Raw genomic sequence first — 21,866 nt, 5'->3', positions numbered from 1 at the left:
CGTGTGTGTATATATATAATATGCTCGATAAAACACTCTAATTATTATAAACTTATTAATAAGCATCAAATCAACTACTATATAAAAGAGTTTTATGTTGATATTTACTAATATATTGACACATTGTTATTTGTTACTAATTTATTTTTTATTAATTAAAATAAAAGTAACAAATATGATATATCAAAGTATTAATGAATGTTTAGTGTAAAATTTCATTACATTAAAGTATATACTAACTAGCAAGTTGTACATTGTATTGTTATTTTTAGATTTAGGTAAAATGTTAAAAAAAACATGAATTAAAAGAGAGGATTTTTTTAAATACAAAAAGTATATATGTAATTAATTAGAATATAAATATATAAATATAAAAATATTGAAAAAAATAAAAAAAAAAATGAATAATTAATTTAAAAGAATCTAAATTTAATTTGAAAAAAAAATAGGTGGCATTTTTTAAGAAAGAATATATTAAGAGATTTGAGATCTCTAAAAAAGTGAACTTTGATTTAACATATATGAGTGCATTATATTTTTATTTTATTGGTAAAATAACTTCTGGAAAAAAAAATAGTTACAACAAATCTTTATGACCAATCAGCCCTGATTTTGACCTAGTCGTGATTACGAAAATCAATCATTCTAACCTTTTGGTCAAACTTTTGAGTTTTATCAATCAAGAACTAAAAAGAAAACTTACTGGAGAATGTGATGGTTGGAGAAAGTTTTCTTTTCCAAAGGGAAATGTCTCCAAAGTTAAATATATGTGATTCTTTTAAAACAGTGTAGCAGATAGAAAAGAATTTTTTTTTTTTTTTTTGAGTAAACCCAAAAGTATTCCCACCCCTTTGGGATGGGACTAAGCCCTTTCGTAGATTGGAGGAGATAATTAATAAGTTTTCTCCACTGACTCTGAAATGCACCTCGCAGGAATCGAATCCCAAGCCTTTTAAATTCACGAGCCCAACCCCTGGAACTCAGTCCCCTTACCAACGGAGTTACATGTAAAGAGAATATACCTTACTCTTTTAAATTATTTCAACACACAGTTGCTCTTCTAAATTCTGTAATAAACAGATTACCAAAAAAAAAAATCTGTAATAAACTTTACTCATGTCATGTTTGTCCCTCTCTCCTTTCCTTGCAATCTCCTGAAGTTGGGCTTGTCCTGAGCACATAATTGGCAAGCCCAAAATAACAACTCGGCTTAGCAGATTGAGCTTTACCGAGCCTAAAGAATGGGACTTCTGAAGATGTTATAGATCCAAGTCTTAATTAAAGGAAGAAGTAACCGTGAGCGTCTGAAAATAATTTATGAGGAAAACCTCAGAAGTGTGTGGCTGATGCCTGATGAATGATGATAATGGGTGTTAGCTATAAATTATGATTATTTTAATGGCTTTGTTTTTATAATATTTGAGTTGAAGGCTGTGTTGGAAATAATCAAGTATGAGTTGTAAAGAAGTACCACATAGACTAGACATAGACCAAGTGATGACCATATAAGTGTGAAAGATCCATAAACCTACGGCCTTAAGGTTTTGGGTTAAGATGTGGTGTCGGCCCGCTTATTATGGTTTGTCATTTGGCCTATTGGTGGATGTACCCTTTGCAAAGGGTTTTGGGCTCCCTCGTTCCATTCCCAACAGTGGTATCAGAGCCGGATTGGGCTCGAGCTAGCCTAGTGATTGGCTAGGAGGCGGGTCGAGTACTTTGCGCTTCGGGTACTCGGTGGAGGGGGAGTATACCAATGGTGAGTTTCACACTTGAGGGGGAGATTGTTGAGATATTCAGGTGTGATGAGTCCCACATTGGTTGGTAATGAGCTAAGTGAAGAGTATACAAGTGAAAGAACCCATGAACCCAATGCCTTAAGGTTTTGGGTTGAGACATGGTGTCGGATCCACTTGCTACGGTTGGTGTAGCCTTAGCTCATTGGTGGTGGTTCCCCGCCACGGGCTTCCCTGGACCCGCTTGACATTGGAGTTTGAGGGAACGAATTTCCCAACAGGCTGGATATTAGTGCATGGTAATGGGCCAAATGAGTACCAATCAGCCCAATAAGGTAAAAAAGAGAGAAAGAGATAATTTGATGATTTACTATTCTCTTTTACTATTTTACTGCAGTTAGAGAGCCATATGATCAACTCTTTGAAAGTGAGATCAAATCTGAACCATTGGATGGACAAAAAGATGGATGGACAAAAAGATGGATGGACAGCAATGCATTTTGAGGCAGCTCTTTAGTTTTTAGTTAAATAGGAGTCTGAGTCATTAGGGCCAGATATAGAGAGAACTTTCGTACTTTTTAGTTTCAGTTTTTAGTTTTGAATCTTTGTAATCTTTTTCTTGGAATCTGAGTATTGAGAAATTCCTTGAAAGCTGGATGCTAATTCTTCAATTCTTGTACTCGAAGTGCATTGACAACGCACCTTCAAGGAAAGGAATCACGGATCTGCATGCGAGCTACTGTGTTCATACTTCTGCACGTTTTCTTCCTAGCTCTAGTTTAGGAACTTTGACTCTTGAAGAACCGGTTTGTAATTTTACTTTGAGTTTTCTTTAATGAATATTGGTGATGCATGTTTCTTTACTTTTAGATTTGCAATATTTCTGAATATGAGTTTCTAATTCTTTCCTTTTTTGGGATTCACGATGATTGGGTGATTCTTTATTTTTCTGAACACTGTTATGCATCTTTTTATTTCATTTGATTAGCAATTCTCTTAGTTTCAAGAAATCTTGGGAAAGATTCTTGAATATTCTTGCATGAGCTATGATTGGGAAATCAAGTAAATGCTTCCTTGCTAATTGAACCCTTTAGGTTAGGGATAACCAGAGGAGGAAGTTGACATTTTTGTATAAAGAATCAGAAGACTTTGGAAAAAGACCCTTCTGAGGAACAATTCTGGAACTGGGAAGTTCCAGCTAAACGTGCTTTAGTAGTTCAAATTATGTAATAAAAGTGCCTTAGCAGTGGAAAAACGCAGGAATGCGAAATTCTTTGGAAAAACCCATGATTCAAGAATTCCAGTATCGTATAATTGTTACATTTGTGATTAGATATTCCTCTGTTATTTTTGTTTAATACGATTTTTAATAAAAACTTTGATTCAAAGAATGAATACTTAAATTTCAAGAATTTAAGAATAGAATAAAAAAGGAAATTAATTCAACTTGTTCGCTGAGAACGATAACTCTTTCATTTGAGAAAATACTACCCAAACAATGGGCCTTGAACGCCCTCATTTGTTGATTTGCTATAGAAACTTGCATTTGCGCTTCAGTTATAGGAAAATATGATGGAGGGAAAGATGCAGCAGAAGAGAAGGAAAATTATGTTTGTGCTTTACATAGCTCCATGTTGAAAATGATGTTTGTGCTTTACACATTCATTTTATTTAGGAGCACATTTTTTCTCTTTGTATTTTCTGTTCCTTTATAGGAGATCAATCCTTGAAGAAGGGGAGCAATATACATGACAAAAATTTAAAGAGAGTTAACCTGAAATTTTAACACATGAGGATCTATTAGCCATTTCGAAGAAACCTAGGATTATTCTTTGGATGAAACATATTTCAAAAAACGATACTTTATTTTCTTCTCTTTCATGAATTTTTATTTTCTTTGCTCCCCTGCTTCTCCCAGAGGTAATGTCATTGTCAAGTTACAATGGCTCATAAATTGTAACAAAGGTACACAGAGTAAAGGGTATCAAGTCTCTTTTCTTTTCAGCCCAACAGATTTAGTAATTGCTAAATTGACGAATATATAATTGCTGACCCTTCAAAGCCTCGATAAGTAAGACCTAGAGATGCAATCAAAATGTGCATGCATTGTCTATTTAGTTTATTTTTTTTTTTAATTTCTCAATTCATTCTTCGGACTACATTCGGTTTTAGCATTTGTCAGATTCCATTAAAGGGGTAACTCTCCCAAATCCTTTTTTTACATTCGCAGCACTTGAACTCGAGACCTCTTATTAAGAGATCTAAATTCCTTATCATCTGTGTTAACAGTGATTTGTTATTTAGTTTTTTTTTTAGTACAGATTTATTTAGTTTACTTTAGTCTCTGAGGAACAATAAATAAAGAAAAAAAAAGACTAACTTTAAAATAAAAGGCAAAAAACACAACCCAATGATGTATTTTACAAAGTCGTTTGATTCATAAACGTTGAATACTGACACACAACCACCTTTCCCAACGAAGATCAGTGAGCAAGGAAAATGGCAAGGGAAGAGTTGGAACCTTTTTTGTGCTTACAGGGTGTTGTCATTGTCTCCTCTATGTTTGAGTCTAACCTCTTTTGACTCTCAGGACTGCTATTATCATAATAAGCTTCAAGAGCGATAAAAAGAAAAGAACAAGAGACACAAACAACTCTCTCCCTTTCCCTATGTTTGCTTGCTCCCTTGTAAAACAAATTAGAGGCAGGCACACTGCACCATCAACGTATGCGCTGCAGAATCAATAGATTTCCAACTTGCAAGAGTTCCATGCAACATGCAGCTACAACCATGGAAGCATTTTTTTTTTTTCACTTGAAAAGTCCAAAATCCCCTATGTAATAAAGATTCCCTTGTTTTGGGGTGTCTGAGGCATAACATAATAGTAAAATCATTGAAGGTAAGATCATTGTACATTTGCAAATCAAAATGACACATAGCTAAAGCCAAAGCAGATTCTATAATTTCAGTGGTTAACATCAACAAGGTGTTGGATATGTGGGGTTATCATTTTTGGAAGTTTGTGTTTTGGTTTTAGCTATAACATATTTTGAACTCAGCAAAACTTGGCAGACTTGAATGTAAGAGGATACATGAAGGAATTGGAATAAGTGAATCTAATGATCTCACTAGAAGCTAAAGGCTTCCCTCCATTCACCAAGCAATCATCATAGGAGAGCCTCTTGAACAATTTGGGGTTGATTATTCTTGCAGAAGCAAACCAGCCACAGTGGAGGTGAATGTCATGAGGAGCACAACCAGAAACACAGGTATTAACAATTTGCACAATGTACTGTGGGATTCCAGATGTAGAACCTTTGCTTTGTGAGATGCTTATGTCTTTGTTTGTGCAAGAACCTATTGATGATCAAAAGCACAGTCAAAAGGGAACAAAAAAGAAGGAAGATTTTCATCTCAGTTGGAAAAAATATATATTATGAACACAGAATTGAATGTATACCATTATGCAACAAAAATTTTCTGGACGTGGGGTGTGCATGTTCAGCTTTCAGTGACACTGTTATGGACCCGTTTGTGTCTTCATGACCTGCCAATATTATGTAAGCTTCAGTCTCTGAGGAAGGGTTAGAGAGAAAAGCAAGAGGTTTTGTTATGGTACCTGAATGGATTCCCACATCACAAAATACAAGAAGGGGCATTATGAAACAGAGGAAGAACAGAGGACATGAATTTGTAATGGTCATGTTAATTGCAGAGTGCTTTGGCTATGTTTCTTTGCTTATCTCCCTTGACAAACAAGTACTCAAACTCCAAAGTTTTTAGGAAAACAATTCTGAAGATTCAAGAGAGTGGAGGAGGATTTGTAGGGCTAGGGACCCCTAGTGCTACATATACAAGAATGGCATGGTGGTGTTGCAGATTATAAGTACACTGATAGAGGCTAAAGTGGTCCTTGTTTAATTCTTAATATATCGACATCGAATAAGATTAAAAAATACAAAAAAGATTTACCAAAATAAAATAAAATTACAACAAAGATATATTTATTTTTTATCTATAAATTTTTAATATGACAGTAAAAAGTTTATATTATATTTAAACATTATAAATGAGAGAATTCATACAGTCCTTAATATTTTTATTTGACTACAAAAGCAAAGCAAAAAAACTATAATCGAAGGATTCTGCAAAAAACTACGATGCTAAAGATAAAAGAATGACACCTAAAAAACAATTTTCTCTTTATCCCAAGTAATTAAGATATTATTGAAAACGTTTATAAACCTAATAAAATAAAAAATAATATAATAAATAATCGATACCAAATGACGTTGGCACACGAGACCATCTTTGAGAGAGATTTAAAGTCTTAATCCTTAACTCTTCAAACAGAATTGTCTCCTGAACCTGACAAAGGCTCATATTATAGAAGGTTCAATAAAAGACAAAGGAATGGAATCTTCTATAAATGACGATCATATCCAAACAGCTAAGCAGTTGGATTTGGCACTCCAATATTCCTAAGAGACTCAGAAATACACTCTTGTCAGATAACCTATCTATAAATAAGAGGTTAAGCCCAGTGGCGGACCCAGGAAAAAAAATTTATGTCCGCACAATCAGTGGCGGGGTTCGGGGGCAGCGCCCCAGAATTTTTTTTTTATATAAAAGTTTAAATTAACGCTTGAACCCGCTCATAATCTAGTTGCTTCCATAACAAGCTGCAGACAATAGTTTGACCAATTATTTTCCCCCTAAATCTTATCAATCCTTCAAAACAAATATGAGAATATACTCCAGTACATCCATACATCATCATTCTATTTTGGGATATGTTATTTTACCTAACATTTTTCTGCCTACCTTTGCCTACCACTCTCCAATACCGTTAGATCAAAATCTCAAGAAGAGAGAAAAAGATAAATGTTAGTTAAGATTCTGATCTAACGGTGTTGGAGGGTGGTAGGTAGAGGTAGGCAAAAAAATGGTAAGTAGAATAACCTATCCCTTCTATTTTATAGTGGTGAATAAAAAAGTTAACACTACCTATACAGAAGTAAAACAAAATCACAGTGAAGGTCTCGTCTCTAGATATTAACTTATTTGAGAATGTCAGACCTACAATCAATCATCTCTTTTTATAAAAATAAAAAAGGAAACAAAGGATGAAGAGAACGTGGAAATGAGTACGTGACAAGGGAGGAAGAATAAGTTTTCTTTCTAATCAATGTGCGTTGTTGCGTTGTTTTAATCATCTTCGTACGTTGTTACGTTGCTAACTAATATAAGAATAAATATCCTTTTTGGTCCCTAAAAAAAATTTGGTCCTCACTTTAGTCCATTATAAAAAAAAAATTAGTCACCTGATCCCTATGGACCCACTTTGGTCTTTCTGTGGGACTAGTGTAGGTCTTTTTTGAATTTGTGATGGACCACGATTTTAATTAAATTGATCTACTTTAAATTTTTTAAGGACCTCGAGACTAATTTTTTTTTGTAAAGGACTAAATTGAGAATCATGTTTTTTGTTAGGGACTTAAAAAATTATTTACTCCTAATATATATATTGAATCAAGAGACAAATAACAATCTACAAAAAAAAAAAAAAAAAATTAAAATCAAAAAGTTTATGACCGCACTTGCGGGCATTTGCCCGCAAGTGGGTCCGCCAATGGTTAAGCCAATAAGGTACACAGGTTCTAAACCCTCTCTCTTAAGCCACCATTTGACTATGCTGTTTATTATAGTGTACAGTGCTCCGGTGATCTATAAGGTATCTCTCCTATATACGAGAGAGGACATACAGATACAATAGAAACATAACAAATATTAGGTTGGACATCCCGATTTATCGGTGACAGATTCAAATTTTTTTATAACTAGGACAAAAATAAAATATCAAAGTTATAAATATTATTAAAAATAATAAAATAAACTTTCTATTATAAGTATTTTTTAAGGAGGTTGTAACATTTCGTTGTGTATCATCCCTATGCAGTTATTAATGTTCGTTTAACCCACCTTTTGTTTGGTTTGAATTTAACCCAAAAAAGGTTAAATGGAAAGAAACAATCTTGTTGGTCAAAAAGTAATTTACCCTTTTCTGTCTCCATACTCCACAGCCTCAGTTCAAGGTTTGTTCAAATTCCAATATTCCATTTTACCTCTTCTCTTCTCGATAAGCTTTTGGGTACCCTTCTTTTTTTACATTGAGATGGATCTAGCATATAGAGATAGGACAAGGCACCATGACTTCCAAGCTATAAGAAGAAAATTACAGGAGAGTAATGACAGTCCCCTATGTCAGGGAAAACAAGTAACTAGTAGGAATAGCTTGTTATTCTTCCAATTGAACAATAAATTTCCGTTTTTACTAAGCCTACATATTATAGACCTATACCAACTTTGACAAAAGGGAATTTGACCCTCAAGTAAACGTACCATTCATGAATGGGCATGCATGCATATGCAGGCACGGTTGCATGCATTAATGCATATCTCGTCACTTTTTCTGTAAAAGCCTTTTCGCTAACAATACATCAAACTATTTTTTTTATGGGTGTTTTTTTTCTCGCGTTGTAAAAAAACAATTTCTGCCATCTATTATAATTATGTACTTTTTAAAATATATAATTATAATATGAATTTTTTTATCTCTCTTCACGTTAGCCAATAATTTCCAAAAGGAGAATTTTTTTTAATGTTATAACTATGTACTCCCCAAAATATATAGTTATAATCGCTGATAGAAGAAATTTTTTGTTTTTGCAATAATTATAACTTAGATATAACTTTTATCATAAAAGCTTCTTCTCTCCTCTCCATTCTCCTTCCCCATCGTCTCCCTCATCTCCTTTTCCCCTTTCATTTCTCTTTGTTTAAACTCCACCATAAGAGTCAAGGAGAAGCTTCCATTACACTTGGTTTCCTCTATTAACCCCATTTCCTCACTCTTCATCTCTTTAACTACTAAGAAGCTAAGATTTGAGAGCAAGAGATCCACCATTCTTGTGCCATTTTTGTGGGTCTTCAAGAGGGTAGCCATTGATGGGATTTTTGAGCTTATGGAATGTTGGAAATCAACTTGAGCGAAGCCTTGAGGTAAGCCATAACCATTGTAGGTTGTTTTTCTTGAGTTTGTAGTGGATTTCATGATTCGGGGTTAGGGTTTTGAGGCAAAATTGGGGATTTCGAAATTTATGAATTAATAATGGTGTTGATGCTTGAACCATTGTTGTTTGATGTAGGAATATTGATCCTATGGTTGAGTGCATGTGAAAATCACTATAGAAACCTATTGGGGGTTAGTGTTTCACTCTTGGAATTGGAGACTTATAGGTTGGACAATTATAATTGGTAATATTGTGAGGACGGTGCCAAGAGGAAGCTAGAGGATAAGCCTACAAAGAGGTAAACTCTTGGATTTTGGGGACTTTACCCCTTGTTGTTTCGCCACACTCATGTGGATAGTTGTGGTTTGTATAGCATGTGTGTACATTGGTGTGAAAATTGGGTGTATATGCACGTTCTTGTTTTGTGGTTGGTCTTGCGCTTATGCTTGACTGGATTGGATGGTCTTGTGCCTATGCTTAACTAGATTGGTTGGTCTTGTGCTTATGCTCGATTGGATGGTTCTCTGGCCAGTAGAATTATTATATGTTGTATGCTATATGCTATTTTGATGCCTGTATAACATGTAAGTGAGCTCAGGGTTGGAGGAGTCTCCAAAGTCCCTGAGTTTACTGAGATTGTCTCTCACCCCTTGTGGAGTTTATTTTCAGGATCCATAGATAGTACAGGAGACGAACCTCAAGGCAGGAGGCCCGAGCAGTGATGCATACTTTCACATACATTTTGAATATTTTGACATGCTTGCATACTTGTATCATTCGATGGAGGCTCTAGCTAGTATTTTGATTATGCATGCAATTATGTCAAGATGAATATATTTTGTGGAAAAGGACGGTGAAACTTGAATTGTAATTGAGTTATCATTGGATACGTATTTTGAGTACCATATGGATATGTCATTAAGACTAGGAAATAGTATAATCTTATGAGTTCTTGTACAATTGAATAACTTCTTATGTTAAACTATGATGAATGCTATATTGGATAGTTATATGATCTATCAGCCAGTTAAGAGAATGGTGAAAGAGGGAGGAGTTTTCTCATGAAGTTACATAAAAACAGAGGAGGACATGTTTTGCCTAGCTGGAGAGCGTTTTAGCGCTGATTAGGGCGCTAAAACGCGCTGGGTTCGTAAAATGGATGAAAGATCTCTGCCCTTGGGCGTTTTAACGCGCAAGTTGAGCGCTAAAACGCGTTGAAGACCTGGAGAAGGCCAAAATTTCTGTCTCTGGGCGTTTAAACGCTAAGTCGGGCGCTAAAACGCTCTACTCGAAAAATCAGCAAAAACTTAATTTAGTAAAACTGGGATAACTCGAGCTATAGAGCTCCGATTTGAGCGCGGTTTGAACCCACTCGAAGCTATAGAAGAGATATACAATATAGTAGGAGTTGAGAACTATAGAGAAAATAAATAATTCATATAATAATAAAAGAGGTTAAGCTTAGTTTTATTTATTTCGTAATGTCATATGGTTATAGTCACACAATTGGTTATTATATATTCGGCTTTGTTAAAAATAAAAAGAAAATTAAAATTATTATCCGGATTTCTAATTGAACCAATGTTATTGTAACTGCGCTTAATATCATAATGCAATGTTAATAAACCGGTTCTAGAACGGAGTGTTACATCATTTTTTGAAAAAAAGTGAGAATAAGACTTAGTATAAGGATTTCTCTTACTCCTATTTATTATCACAAGTGAGGTTTATGCATATATGTGTATCAATTCTCAGCAAACTATATGCCATGAATGTCTGTTAATTAGAAGTTAAGATACACACGTGAAAGGAGGATTCAAACCACAACTGATGCTATGTACCAAAAAAAAAAAAAAAACAAAAACCACAACTGATGCTAGTTCTCTTACCCACTTTGCAGTTCGATAGTGAAAGAAAGAAGGCCTGGAACCTGGCAACTGGTTTCAAAGTATATGGTTGAAAGCTGCCTCTAAAATCAAAGCTTTATTCAGTATTCATACCACAGTTATAAGTCACTGTTAGGTTTCCAAAAGACAAAGCCGCGTTTTAACAAAAATATATGAAATAATCAATGAACGGGTAAGATCTTCCTTTCTGATGCTTTTCAGAAGCACATGTTGTGGGTTCGTAAACCGTTTGGATTCAGCTAATTCTATTTTCAAGTTCAGATAGACAGAAGAATCACTATGAACATTAATTTATTAATTGCTGTGCAATTTATAGCAACCTAAGGTTTTGGGGAGAGCCACCCTCACCCTGTTCGTGCATGTATGACCATGTGATGGGATTTAATAGCTGCAGCCACTTGGAAATTTTACAGCTTAGCTAGCCTCATGTATTTATGATAGGAAAAAATAATTTCACATACTAATGTATTGAATAAGCCAAATTATTATCACATAAAAATTAAAGGAAATAAACGACATTTAAACCATATCGTTTATACTACCCATTCTTATTTATTATTTTATTTCCAATAGAAATAGATCCTTAATTAACATGATCATGTAATATGAGATAATTATAATCTTTCATGGTTAGATAAATGGTGATGAGGAATATGAGAGAAAAATATAGGAATAGAGAGTACTGATAAATCATCGTCATTGATATAACCACAAATTGATATGATTCTTTTATGGGTTTTATTAGTCTCATGTAACATAAGATAGTTATCTTATGTTGTAGAGAGAAAATAGATGAGTCCCACCATTACAAGAAAAAAGAAAAAAAGAAAAAGGTGAAATCGAAGTGAGAGATGATATCTCATGTGAAAGGTGAGTAATATTTTCCTTCTTGACATAATCATATTAAATAACACATTTCTAATCTACACACACATTAAAGTACATGAGATCCCATTTTTTTAATTTTTTTTTGTCTCTTCACTCTTCATATGCTCCCATCCACTTAATTTCATGTAACTTCAGGAATTAAAGTTGTCTTCTTCTTATAGGAGAAACATCAATCTCTAAAAATTAGGGGGGTGGGGTGGGGGAGTGTACATGTGATGAAAATTAGTTCAATTAGCACCACTAGGGTTAGCCTAGTGGTGTGGGGTGTGTGTAGTGTAGGGTGTTGTGTTCAATTCTTTGTAATCTCCAAAAAAAAAAAAATTAGTTCAATTAAATTCTTAAATCCATATAACACTAGGTTTTAAATTGAATGCTTAAAATTTATAAGATTATTGGCAGTTTCACAATCTTTGCTTAACCTCGTTTTTTATATCTAAAAACTCGAAAATAAACGTGGGAGAATTATTTGTTGCTAGAACATCGGACGACGGAAATTGACTCATTAATTACTTGACCTTACAAGTTTTGCATGACTGGCATATTGGGAAGTAATTAACCAGAGGTGGCAATATGGGTTGACCCGCCCCGACCCGCCATCGACCCGCCAAAAACGGGGCGGGGCGGGTTGACCCGCCAATCGAATGTGGGTTGAAAATATCAACCCGCTCCGTTTTGAGGCGGGTTGGCGGGTTGACCCGCTAAGTCACAAAATTGGTTATTGGGTTGGCGGGTTGGCCCGCCAAAATATTAATTGAAAAAAAAAATCTCAACTGACATACTCTGTTCTATGTGTAATCTTAATATTACGAAGATATTTTAAAAATTCTAACACATTTGACTTCCTGCTATTCCAATTTGCTTCACAGAACTATGCAAATAGGTTAAAATGTATATTGAAAATAGAAAATAAACAAAACTGATAGAAGCCTAATTCATTTAAGCACAAGACCGAAAACATGCATTTCTGGTGCAAATTAATCAAACCTAATAAGAATAAGATTGAGCTTGGGAGAAGTAAAAATAGAAAAATACAATAATAAGAGGTATAGTAGTTTGCATACCATCTGCATTTTCTTATTTCTACCAAGCATATCAATATATCATAAGGCTTATAAATGAATTGTCAACCGAAACTTGCTTGATGAGAGTAAATATGAGAACAATAAAAAAGTAATTGCAAAATGACCAATAAGTGCTTCGCCCAGTTTAAAACTCACCACCTACTATTTCTAAACAGCATACTGCAAAATGGTGGTAGGCTCTTTTAATACACAATGCAACAGATGCCAAAATAGCACCATAACCAGAACCCATAACAACACATCCTTCAACAATTTGATAATTTTAAATAAGGTTTACAAATTCTAAATAATTCAACAACATTAACACAAATCACAATTTGCTTCCAGATCAACATTCAATAACATTAGATGCTCTTTTAGAAGAAGCTCCTGCGTTGGAAATCTTGTTGCCAATGCCATGATCGTCGTCATCGTCATTTTCACTTTCAATTTCATCTACAAAAAAAAAAAAAATCAAAAGTGGAAGAGTAAAATTGACAAACAACCATGAATTAAAATAAAATTATAATTTTATTTAAATTAAATAAATTACCTTCACTATCAAAACCAGTCAACCAATTACGGGTACAAATCAAAGCTGAGACATTCTTTGATACCATGCTACTTCTATATTTGTTAAAGACGCGTCCCCCAATGCTAAATGCAGATTCAGATGCTACAGTGCTTATGGGAATGCTTAACAAGTCACGCGCCATTATTGAGAGATCCGGGAAGCGACCACTATTATCCTTCCACCATTGCAATGTATCTAAACTTTCCCAATGTGTAAAAACCAATGCAGGTTCATCCAAATAAACATCAAGTTCAGACTTTCCAGCATTAATTGCAAGGCGATGATTGTGCATTTTCATTTCCTATCACATAACAAGTAAAAACACATGAAAATTAAAATATGATAAAGTTTAAAAAAAATGCACGATATAAAGTAACTAAATTATCATGTTAAAATATACATAAACTTACATCAAAGAATTCATCAGACCACCCCTTATTATCTTTTGACCCTTTGCTTGAAGCTTGAGAGTTAACATCACCTTGAACATTCACATTGAAAGAATTGGTGCTTGCATAGTTCTCAAAGAGATCGTACAACTTTATCTTTATATTTTCTATTTTTTCTTCAGATATACTAGCATCAATCTTGGAAAAACAATAAGATAATGTAGCAAACTTCACACGAGGGTCAAGAACCGCTCCTAGTGCAAGCACAACACTATACTCTTTCCAATATTTATCAAACTTCACCATCATCCTCTCAGCCATGCTCTTTACAACTTCATCTTCATCATTTATCATACGAATTAGAACACATTGAATTTTCCAAACTTGCAAAAAATACAAGTTGGAAGTAGGATAAGAAGTGCCAGAAATCAAATTGGTTATCTCAAAAAATGGCTGCAAGAACCGACAAATTTTCTCTCCTATTTTCCAATCATCTGTTGAAGGACAATCTTTATAATTTCTATCATTCAATTGGAGAATTGTAAACACACGTTGATATCTGAGAGCACTGTCAAGCATCAAATAAGTGGAATTCCATCTGGTAGCCACATCTAAACGTAACCCAATTGAAGTGTTAACATCACCAACTTGTTCAATGCATTCTTTAAATTTGTTCATTCTAATTTCTGAACTCCTTACATATCTGACACTCTCTCTGATTTTGTACAAAGCATCAGTAGCAACTTTAAGTCCTTCCTGAACAATTAAATTCAATATGTGTGCAGAACAACGCACATGAAAAAAAGCTCCATCACATAACAACCAATTTTGCATATTGAGTTGAGTTCTCAAAAGATTGACCATAGTGTCATTGGCAGATGCATTGTCCAAAGTAATACTAAAGATTTTCTTCTCTATTTCCCAGTCTTTCAACATATCAAGTATTTGTTGTGACAACTCAAAACCAGTGTGAGGAGGAGGCATGTGACAGAAGTTGAGAATTTTGCTGTTTAGCTTCCATTTTGCATCAACATAATGAGCGGTTAAACATATGTAACCATTACCGTTATGGGCTGTCCATAAATCTGAAGTTAAGCATATCCTATTACGTATGCTAGCCAATATGTTTTTAAGCTTCTCCTTCTCTTTCATGAAAGCACTGCAGACATCCTTTTTAAGAGTATTTCTTGAAATGTGAATCAAATCAGGACATATGTAAGAATGCCAACGCCTAAACTTCCTATACTCAGCAAACTTAAAGGGCATACCGTGTTCAATAATTGCTTCAGCATACATTTCACGTGAGATGCCTTGATCTATTTTCATAGACTTTAGTTTGCCTTGCATATCTATCATGACTTGACCAACATCTTCAAATTTTACTTGTTTGCACTTATCGAGGTGACGGTTTAAACTTGAAGTACCATATTGCTTTCCACCCACTTTGTACTCTTTCTTACAAGCATTGCATCTTGCCCTATCAATTCCATCTTTGCCCGGTCCTATGTTTGTGAAATATTTCCAGCACTCTGATGTTGTTGACTTGGCTTTTTTTTGTAGATGGTTGAACTGATACAGATTCTTCTTCAATCTCAATGTCTAATTTTTCAGCATCATCATCCATAGTGTTATTAATTGATTCCATTTGCAGCACAATATGAACTCTGCCATAGCATTCATTAGATTATAAGTATAAGAAATGTGAATTCAAACATCAGTATTAGAGCCTTAGTTGTACTTCAAGATGTGAATTCATCCTCTCAGTAAAAAAAAATATTTGCAATAATGGTATAGTTAAAAAAAAACATCAGCTCCCAAAATATAGTTAACATAGTAACATAGTCTACGGACTTTTTTGAATCCTTGAATTGTACAATAACTCACAAATTAGAAGGAAAAAATATCATTGAAGAGATCTAAAATCCACCAGTATGATACCCAAAATATAGTTAACATAGTAAAAAATTGGTTTGGTTCGGACAAATTAAACCGATTTTGAAAATTCGTTTCATGTTTTGAAAATATGATTAGAATCTTAAACCAATTTAAAGAAAAATGATTTGATTCTTGATCTGGTTAAAAAATGTAAAAAAAAGTAAAAAAAATTCAAGGTTCATCATATCAATTCACAATTCAGCTCGATTCATTTAATTTTTTTCACATCCTAGGAAGGACCCGTACTAGTTGCAAGAATCACATATGACAAACTTTTCCACCCAAAGAATCTATTGACATAATATATTATTATTATTGTGATCGTACAATTGGTGAATAGTTTATATAAACATGAAAATTGATTTATTGGTGCTCGATAAGCAATATCCAAGATGCTGCAAATTGAATCATGACGTGTGTATACACTTTTGATTATTCTTAGACAACAAATAACTAAATCACAACCATGTACAGAATATATCATTGAAGCACACACGGTTTGCAATAATGGTATTCATTAGCCACGCAAATTTGTTATCTATTTTGATGATATTTTGTAGCCTATGTTTAGACAGTGACTGAACATTTTATAAACAGATATGCTTTAACCCATCGCAACAAAATGACACTATTTGACAGATAAATCTTTAACAATACTCGAGCAGGTTTTTTTATGAACTTTTAAGGAAAAAGCATGCAGAACCAAGATTCGAAATTTTAAGGTAAATAACTAAATATCAATGCTTGGATTCAGAATAACAGAATACAGACCTTTCAAAACACTGATTCTCGACGCCTCCGAAGATTGCAATCTCCAAACCCTTTAGAAAGTAGAAACAACTCTTAAGGGGTAGTCAAAATCCTATAGACAAATAGGAAAAAAAAATTAAAGTTAGGGATCTGAACTTTCAAAAAAAATTAGGGATCTGAACTTAAAAAAGAAAAAAGGAGTAGTGCAAAGAAAGGAAAATTAAAAAATAGAGAGAACAACGATGAAGTTCACATAAAATCATATGAAAGCCAAAGGTTTGAATTTTGAAAGGTACCAGCTTGGATGGAACTGTGAGAGAGAGAGAGAGACAAAAGAGAAAACAGAAACGCGGTGCTGTGAGTGTGAGGGTTGTTTTTCACTTAGGTCTTCATGAGTGGTGATGAGGTGTTGCCGTGTTGGGTTATGAACTTGTGATAAAAAAAATCAAAAACCCGCGGGTTAACCCGCCCCGCCCCGCCCATAACCCGTTTAAACCCGCTTATAAGCGGGGCGGGTTGATGGGTCAAGATATATAACCCGCCCCGCCCCGTTTTGACGGGTTGGCGGGTTGACCCGTTGGGTTCAACCCATTTTGCCACCTCTATAATTAACTGGCAGAGTGGTGGGTAAAAGAGTGTTGGAATGGTGGTGATGTTACCGATGTAACATATAACATAAACCATTAAGGCTCCCACTTCCCCCGTACTAAATTTGTTGTGAATTATGAATCAAAACTTAAAATATTAGGGGAAATTAGTGAAAAACACCACCAATAATACATTATTAAATCTAAGATTAATAACTATTTTTGTAATGATAATAACCACTAAAAATAATTGATTAGCCATTCAGAATAATTAATTGTCTATTTCATTCATTTTAAGATTACATCATTTTATACTGGTATAACTAGTAATTTTGATTGTTAATCCTATTTATATCTACCGACTCTGATTTATTAGATATGTGAACCGTTAGATGCAAATATATTCGTAACCAAGACTTATTTATTTATTTATTTATTTTAATGAAAATATTTCTTATTTTTATACCATGTGTGAGAATAACCTAACCTTACATTTTATAGTATTAGTGGTCCTTTTCATTAATTTTTTCTAAAATTTATTGTTGAGCAATAGATTACAATAGAACTATATAACATTGCCTTTAAATTAAAAATAATTATATTAAACTGAAATTTTTTTATTTAAATACTCGTAATTACTACAATCACTACGCTATTGTTTTTTCTCAGTTTTTTAAAAGCTGTGTGATATTTGAGATATGTATTTTACCTTTTTTTAATACCTACTTTATCTACAATCTTCCACTAATCTTTATCATTTATCTCTTCTCTTTATATTCTAATCTAACGGTATTAAAAATTAGTAGGCAAGATAGGTATGAAAAAAAGTAAGTAGAATAATCTATCCGATAATATTTATAATGTCTACTTTACCTACAATCTTCAACTAACATTTATCATTTATCTCTCTTCTCTTTATATTTTGATCTAACAGTGTTGAAAATTAGTAGGCAAGGTAGGTATGAAAAAAAGTAAGTAAAATAATCTATCTCATAATATTTATCATTTATCTTGATTTTATGAAATTAATTTTAACTAAAATTAAATTTGTGTTAAAAATATTTAAGTGTGAGTGGTAAAGAAGTCCTATATCAGTTAGACATAAACCGAATGAATAATATATAAGTGCAAAAAAAACTCGTTAACGGACTATCTTAAGATTTTAGATTAAAATATAATATTTTGAATTAAACTCTGATGTCAGTTGCCATTTGACCAATTGATAAATGCCATTCCTCCCAAACGGTTTTGCACTCTCAGTACCATTCCCAACAATTTGAAGTAATTAAAGTAATTTATCTTTGCACACCTTAATATAATAAGCCTTTGAGAACTTTTAAGTGAGTTAGTTGGTTTATACTTTGCTTCCATATTTTTTCTTTCTTTCATGTAATTTTCTTATACGAGATTCCACTATTATATCAAAAAAATTAATTTTTACTGATTAGTAAATTAAATAAAAAATAATAACTGGAAATAGAAAAATTATCCACTCTTGTGTACATAAGATGCTAGCAAAGCAATTTACAATCCAAATGGTGGTTGAGACCGGTGTTTAAAAATCTTACCGCATCTCTCGGGTTGACTCGGGTCAACCCTGACCCCTCCTCTCTGAGAGTTGGGGTCACAAGTTGGACCTTATATGCACATCGACCTCTCTGACCCCCAAAATTCAGCTGGGTTTCAGTGGCTCCCAGGTCAGAGGGGTCGAAGGGGGTCATTGCATGTTTTTTTTTTTTTTAAATTTTTTTTCATGAAACAACATTATTTTATTAAAAAAATAAAATAAAAATTCTTGCAAACTTAAATCTTATCGTTCTATTCTCTCCCCGCGACCTAGACGTCTTCAATCTTCACCTCGCTGCCATAAATCTTCTAGAAAAGGTAAAAATTTATCAATTAAAATAAAATCTTTATGGTCGTCGATGAAAAACAAAAACTCATTTTTTCTTTTTTTAAATTTTTCTTTGTTAGAGACCTTCTCAAAAGAGGCAGAACCGGATCAGCATAGTGATCCCATTAACTTGTTGTTGTAATTGATGAATTATGTTAAGTATATTTTGAATCTTTGATGATTGGTGGTTTATTTTTTAATATTTTCATATAAAATATATATTTTTAGATTTTTTTAATATATAAAATCGGGTCAGCGTAGTGACCCTGTAACCCCCCAGTTGGACCCGTGACCCTATAACTCCCGACCTCGGCCGGGTCGATGGCCGGCCGGGTTTTTAAACACTGGTTGAGACGATGTTACACTGCTACTGTTGACTTACGAAGTTCCACGAGGATGCCAAATTCGGCTTGGGCTGAATTACCTTCATTAAAATTGGACGGCCCGAATTTCTTGGCCATGGATGAAAGGGGCTAAAACCGCTTACTTGGGTTGTGCTGAAAGGTTTGTTGGGGTAGTGGCTTGAATGAAATTTTTTTACAGACCTAAGAGCCAATATTTTTTTTAATGTTAAACTTATTTCATAAAATAAATACGAAATGTTGAATGCATAAAGAATGTGCAAAACATTTGGTTCGTTGACAACTGAGCTCTCATGAGTGTTTTTTGATCATGAGTTCAAATCCTGGACAAAGGGATTAGTCTTATCTTTCTTCCGATATCAAAGCCAAATACATTCGCTGTTCTAATAAAAAGATGGCTTTTGAAGCCGTACTCTTAGTCGCTGAGAGAGATTGAACGACGATGTTTCTAAGTTAATAAAAAAAAAAATTCAAAACATTTAATGTTATGCTATAGAGACAATGCCCAGAAAATCATAATCATTTTAACATTTAATGTTAATAAATAGGAAAAAATAAGTATTGTGTTGTAGGATAATTCTCTTGTCATGCTATAGAGACAATAAATGTGGGGTCCACCAAATTTAAAATAAAAAAGAAAAGAAAATGCAGCACAAATATCGATGTATGTGTAGGAAACTTTACATTTGTTATGCAACATGACAAATGCAAAAGCCTAATAAATAACAATTGTATTTGAAGGTTTCATCTTTTAACAATACTAGTGAATTACCCGTGCCGATGCACGAGAAAAAAAATTGGTTTGTTTGGCATGGTGGGTCGGCCCTCCGGGCCGAACTCATTTTGTCAGTATTTCAAAGGTCCCAAACAGTCATTTTTTTAAATAACAAAATAGTCATTCATTGTTACATTAAAAATAGGAAAGAAAATAGGATAATAAAGGTCATATCTTTGAAGATAGATAAGGAAAAGAGACGCGAATAAACAATCATTTTTTTTGTCTTTACCTGTACCATACAACGAAGTTATATCTTTGAAGAAAGAACCCAATATACTATAGCAGTCTTTGAAATACTTCCTTGTAAACTATATTAAGGGTACTATTCGTAACGCAGCCATTTTCATCAAGTATCAATATCTTCAATCCATGCTTACTCTTTACTCTAGACAGTGCCACATATAATTGCCCATGAGTGAAGATAGGCTTAGGGAGATAAATTGCAACATGTGAAAGTTATTGTCCTTGACTCTTGTTGATAGTCATGGCAAATGATACAATCAGGGGGAATTGTCTTCTTTGGAAATTTACAGGAAATGTATGACTCGATGGGCTCATCGTCATTCTAGGGATTAACACAGTTTCCCCTATATTGCTTCCTGTAAGTACAATTGCCTCAACAACATGATTTCCTAATTTTGTAATAAGCAATCTCGTGCCATTGCATAAACCTCTCGACTGATCGATATTTCTTAATAGCATTACTGGAACTTTAACTTTCAAGATTAATTTATTATCAGGAATCCCTGAGCATGATAATGTATTTAAGATCTCAGGGGTGATTTCATCATCCTCAACAGAGGAAGTCCCACCTTGCTTAAGAATTTTATCCGAACTCAAAAAAGTCCTTTCTTCACCAGGAATCATAGACGTTAGGTGCTCGTTTAGCATAGCAACATCGGACAATTTAGGAGTTAGAATAGCACGTTCTTTAAAGAAGGTCTGATCCAAAATATTATCCAAGAGATTCGGATAAAAAAAATTAACCATATCCGACAGCGGATCTTTCGATTCTCTAATCAACAATTCATCTGGAATTGTTATAATAGATTCTCCATCAACATCATCTCCAAGATTACCATCCCCAACTTTAAGTATCCACTCAGAAAATTCTTTTATTTCCTCTAAATTGTGAGCGCTACTTCCAGAATTAAGACGCATGTTCTTGGTCAAAGTTAATAAATGACAATGGGACCATAGATGAGAAGAATTGATGGTTGCATGAACTATATCTTGTCTGCTGCCATAAGGAATGACAGGTAATATTTGCCGAAAGTCACCTCCTAGAACAACAACTTTTCCACCAAATGGCATATCAACACAGCTTGTATCAGAAATTCTAAGAACATCTCTCAGTGTCCTATACAGAGCCTCAAAGCAAAATCTATGTACCATTGGAGCTTCATCCCAAATGATTAACTTTGTTTTTGACAGCAACTCAGCTATAGTAGATTTCGGCCTTATATTACACGTTGAATCTTCATTGATTTGAATAGGAATACGAAATCTAGAATGCGCTGTTCGTCCTCCAGGAAGCAGAAGGGAAGCAATTCCGCTAGAAGCAACATTAAGTACAATTCCAGCTTTTGATCTAATAGATGCTGAAAGAGTATTCTAAATAAATGTTTTTCGTGTACCACCGAACCCGTATAGGAAAAATAACCCTCCATTACCTGCCGTAACTGCTGAAACAATTTTATCATAAACAGCTTTCTGCTCATCAGTGAGGGAATTAATTAGTCTTTTATGCTCCTCTTCCAAAGCAAATCTGTCATACATTAATTCATCCAACACTAATCGATTTTGCATATTAAGCAAAGTTTCACTATTGATGCGTGGCATTGACGGATAATCAGAAAGGCATTTCCCATTGCTCTGCAGTACCTTATCAATTTCTTCAAGAGTTATGTTTTTTATAGACTCTTCTGTAAGAAT

The 21,866-nt window shown here is 33.8% G+C and overlaps 2 protein-coding genes across 2 annotated transcripts; both read right to left on the bottom strand.

Moving 5' to 3' along the window:
• Positions 1-4,788: 4,788 nt before the first annotated feature.
• On the bottom strand, positions 4,789-8,847 carry LOC133291684 (uncharacterized). The gene is made up of 4 exons (XM_061490015.1): positions 8,487-8,847; positions 6,085-6,101; positions 5,194-5,458; positions 4,789-5,090 (listed from the first exon to the last, which is right to left on the bottom strand). Exons 1-4 carry the CDS (start codon positions 8,845-8,847, stop codon positions 4,789-4,791), a joined length of 945 nt encoding a protein of 314 aa, XP_061345999.1.
• A 6,258-nt stretch (positions 8,848-15,105) lies between these two features.
• On the bottom strand, positions 15,106-21,710 carry LOC133291177 (uncharacterized). The gene is made up of 4 exons (XM_061489429.1): positions 21,605-21,710; positions 20,541-21,532; positions 16,332-16,381; positions 15,106-15,289 (listed from the first exon to the last, which is right to left on the bottom strand). The coding sequence occupies exons 1-4, from the start codon at positions 21,708-21,710 to the stop codon at positions 15,106-15,108; spliced, it is 1,332 nt and encodes a 443-aa protein (XP_061345413.1).
• Positions 21,711-21,866: the final 156 nt, after the last annotated feature.

The sequence above is a fragment of the Gastrolobium bilobum genome, unplaced genomic scaffold (genome assembly GCF_033153095.1).
Source record: "Gastrolobium bilobum isolate Gb01-03AN ecotype WA unplaced genomic scaffold, APGP_CSIRO_Gbil_v1 utg11619, whole genome shotgun sequence".
NCBI lineage: Eukaryota > Viridiplantae > Streptophyta > Magnoliopsida > Fabales > Fabaceae > Gastrolobium > Gastrolobium bilobum.
This window is presented reverse-complemented; position numbering and strand designations above follow the sequence as displayed.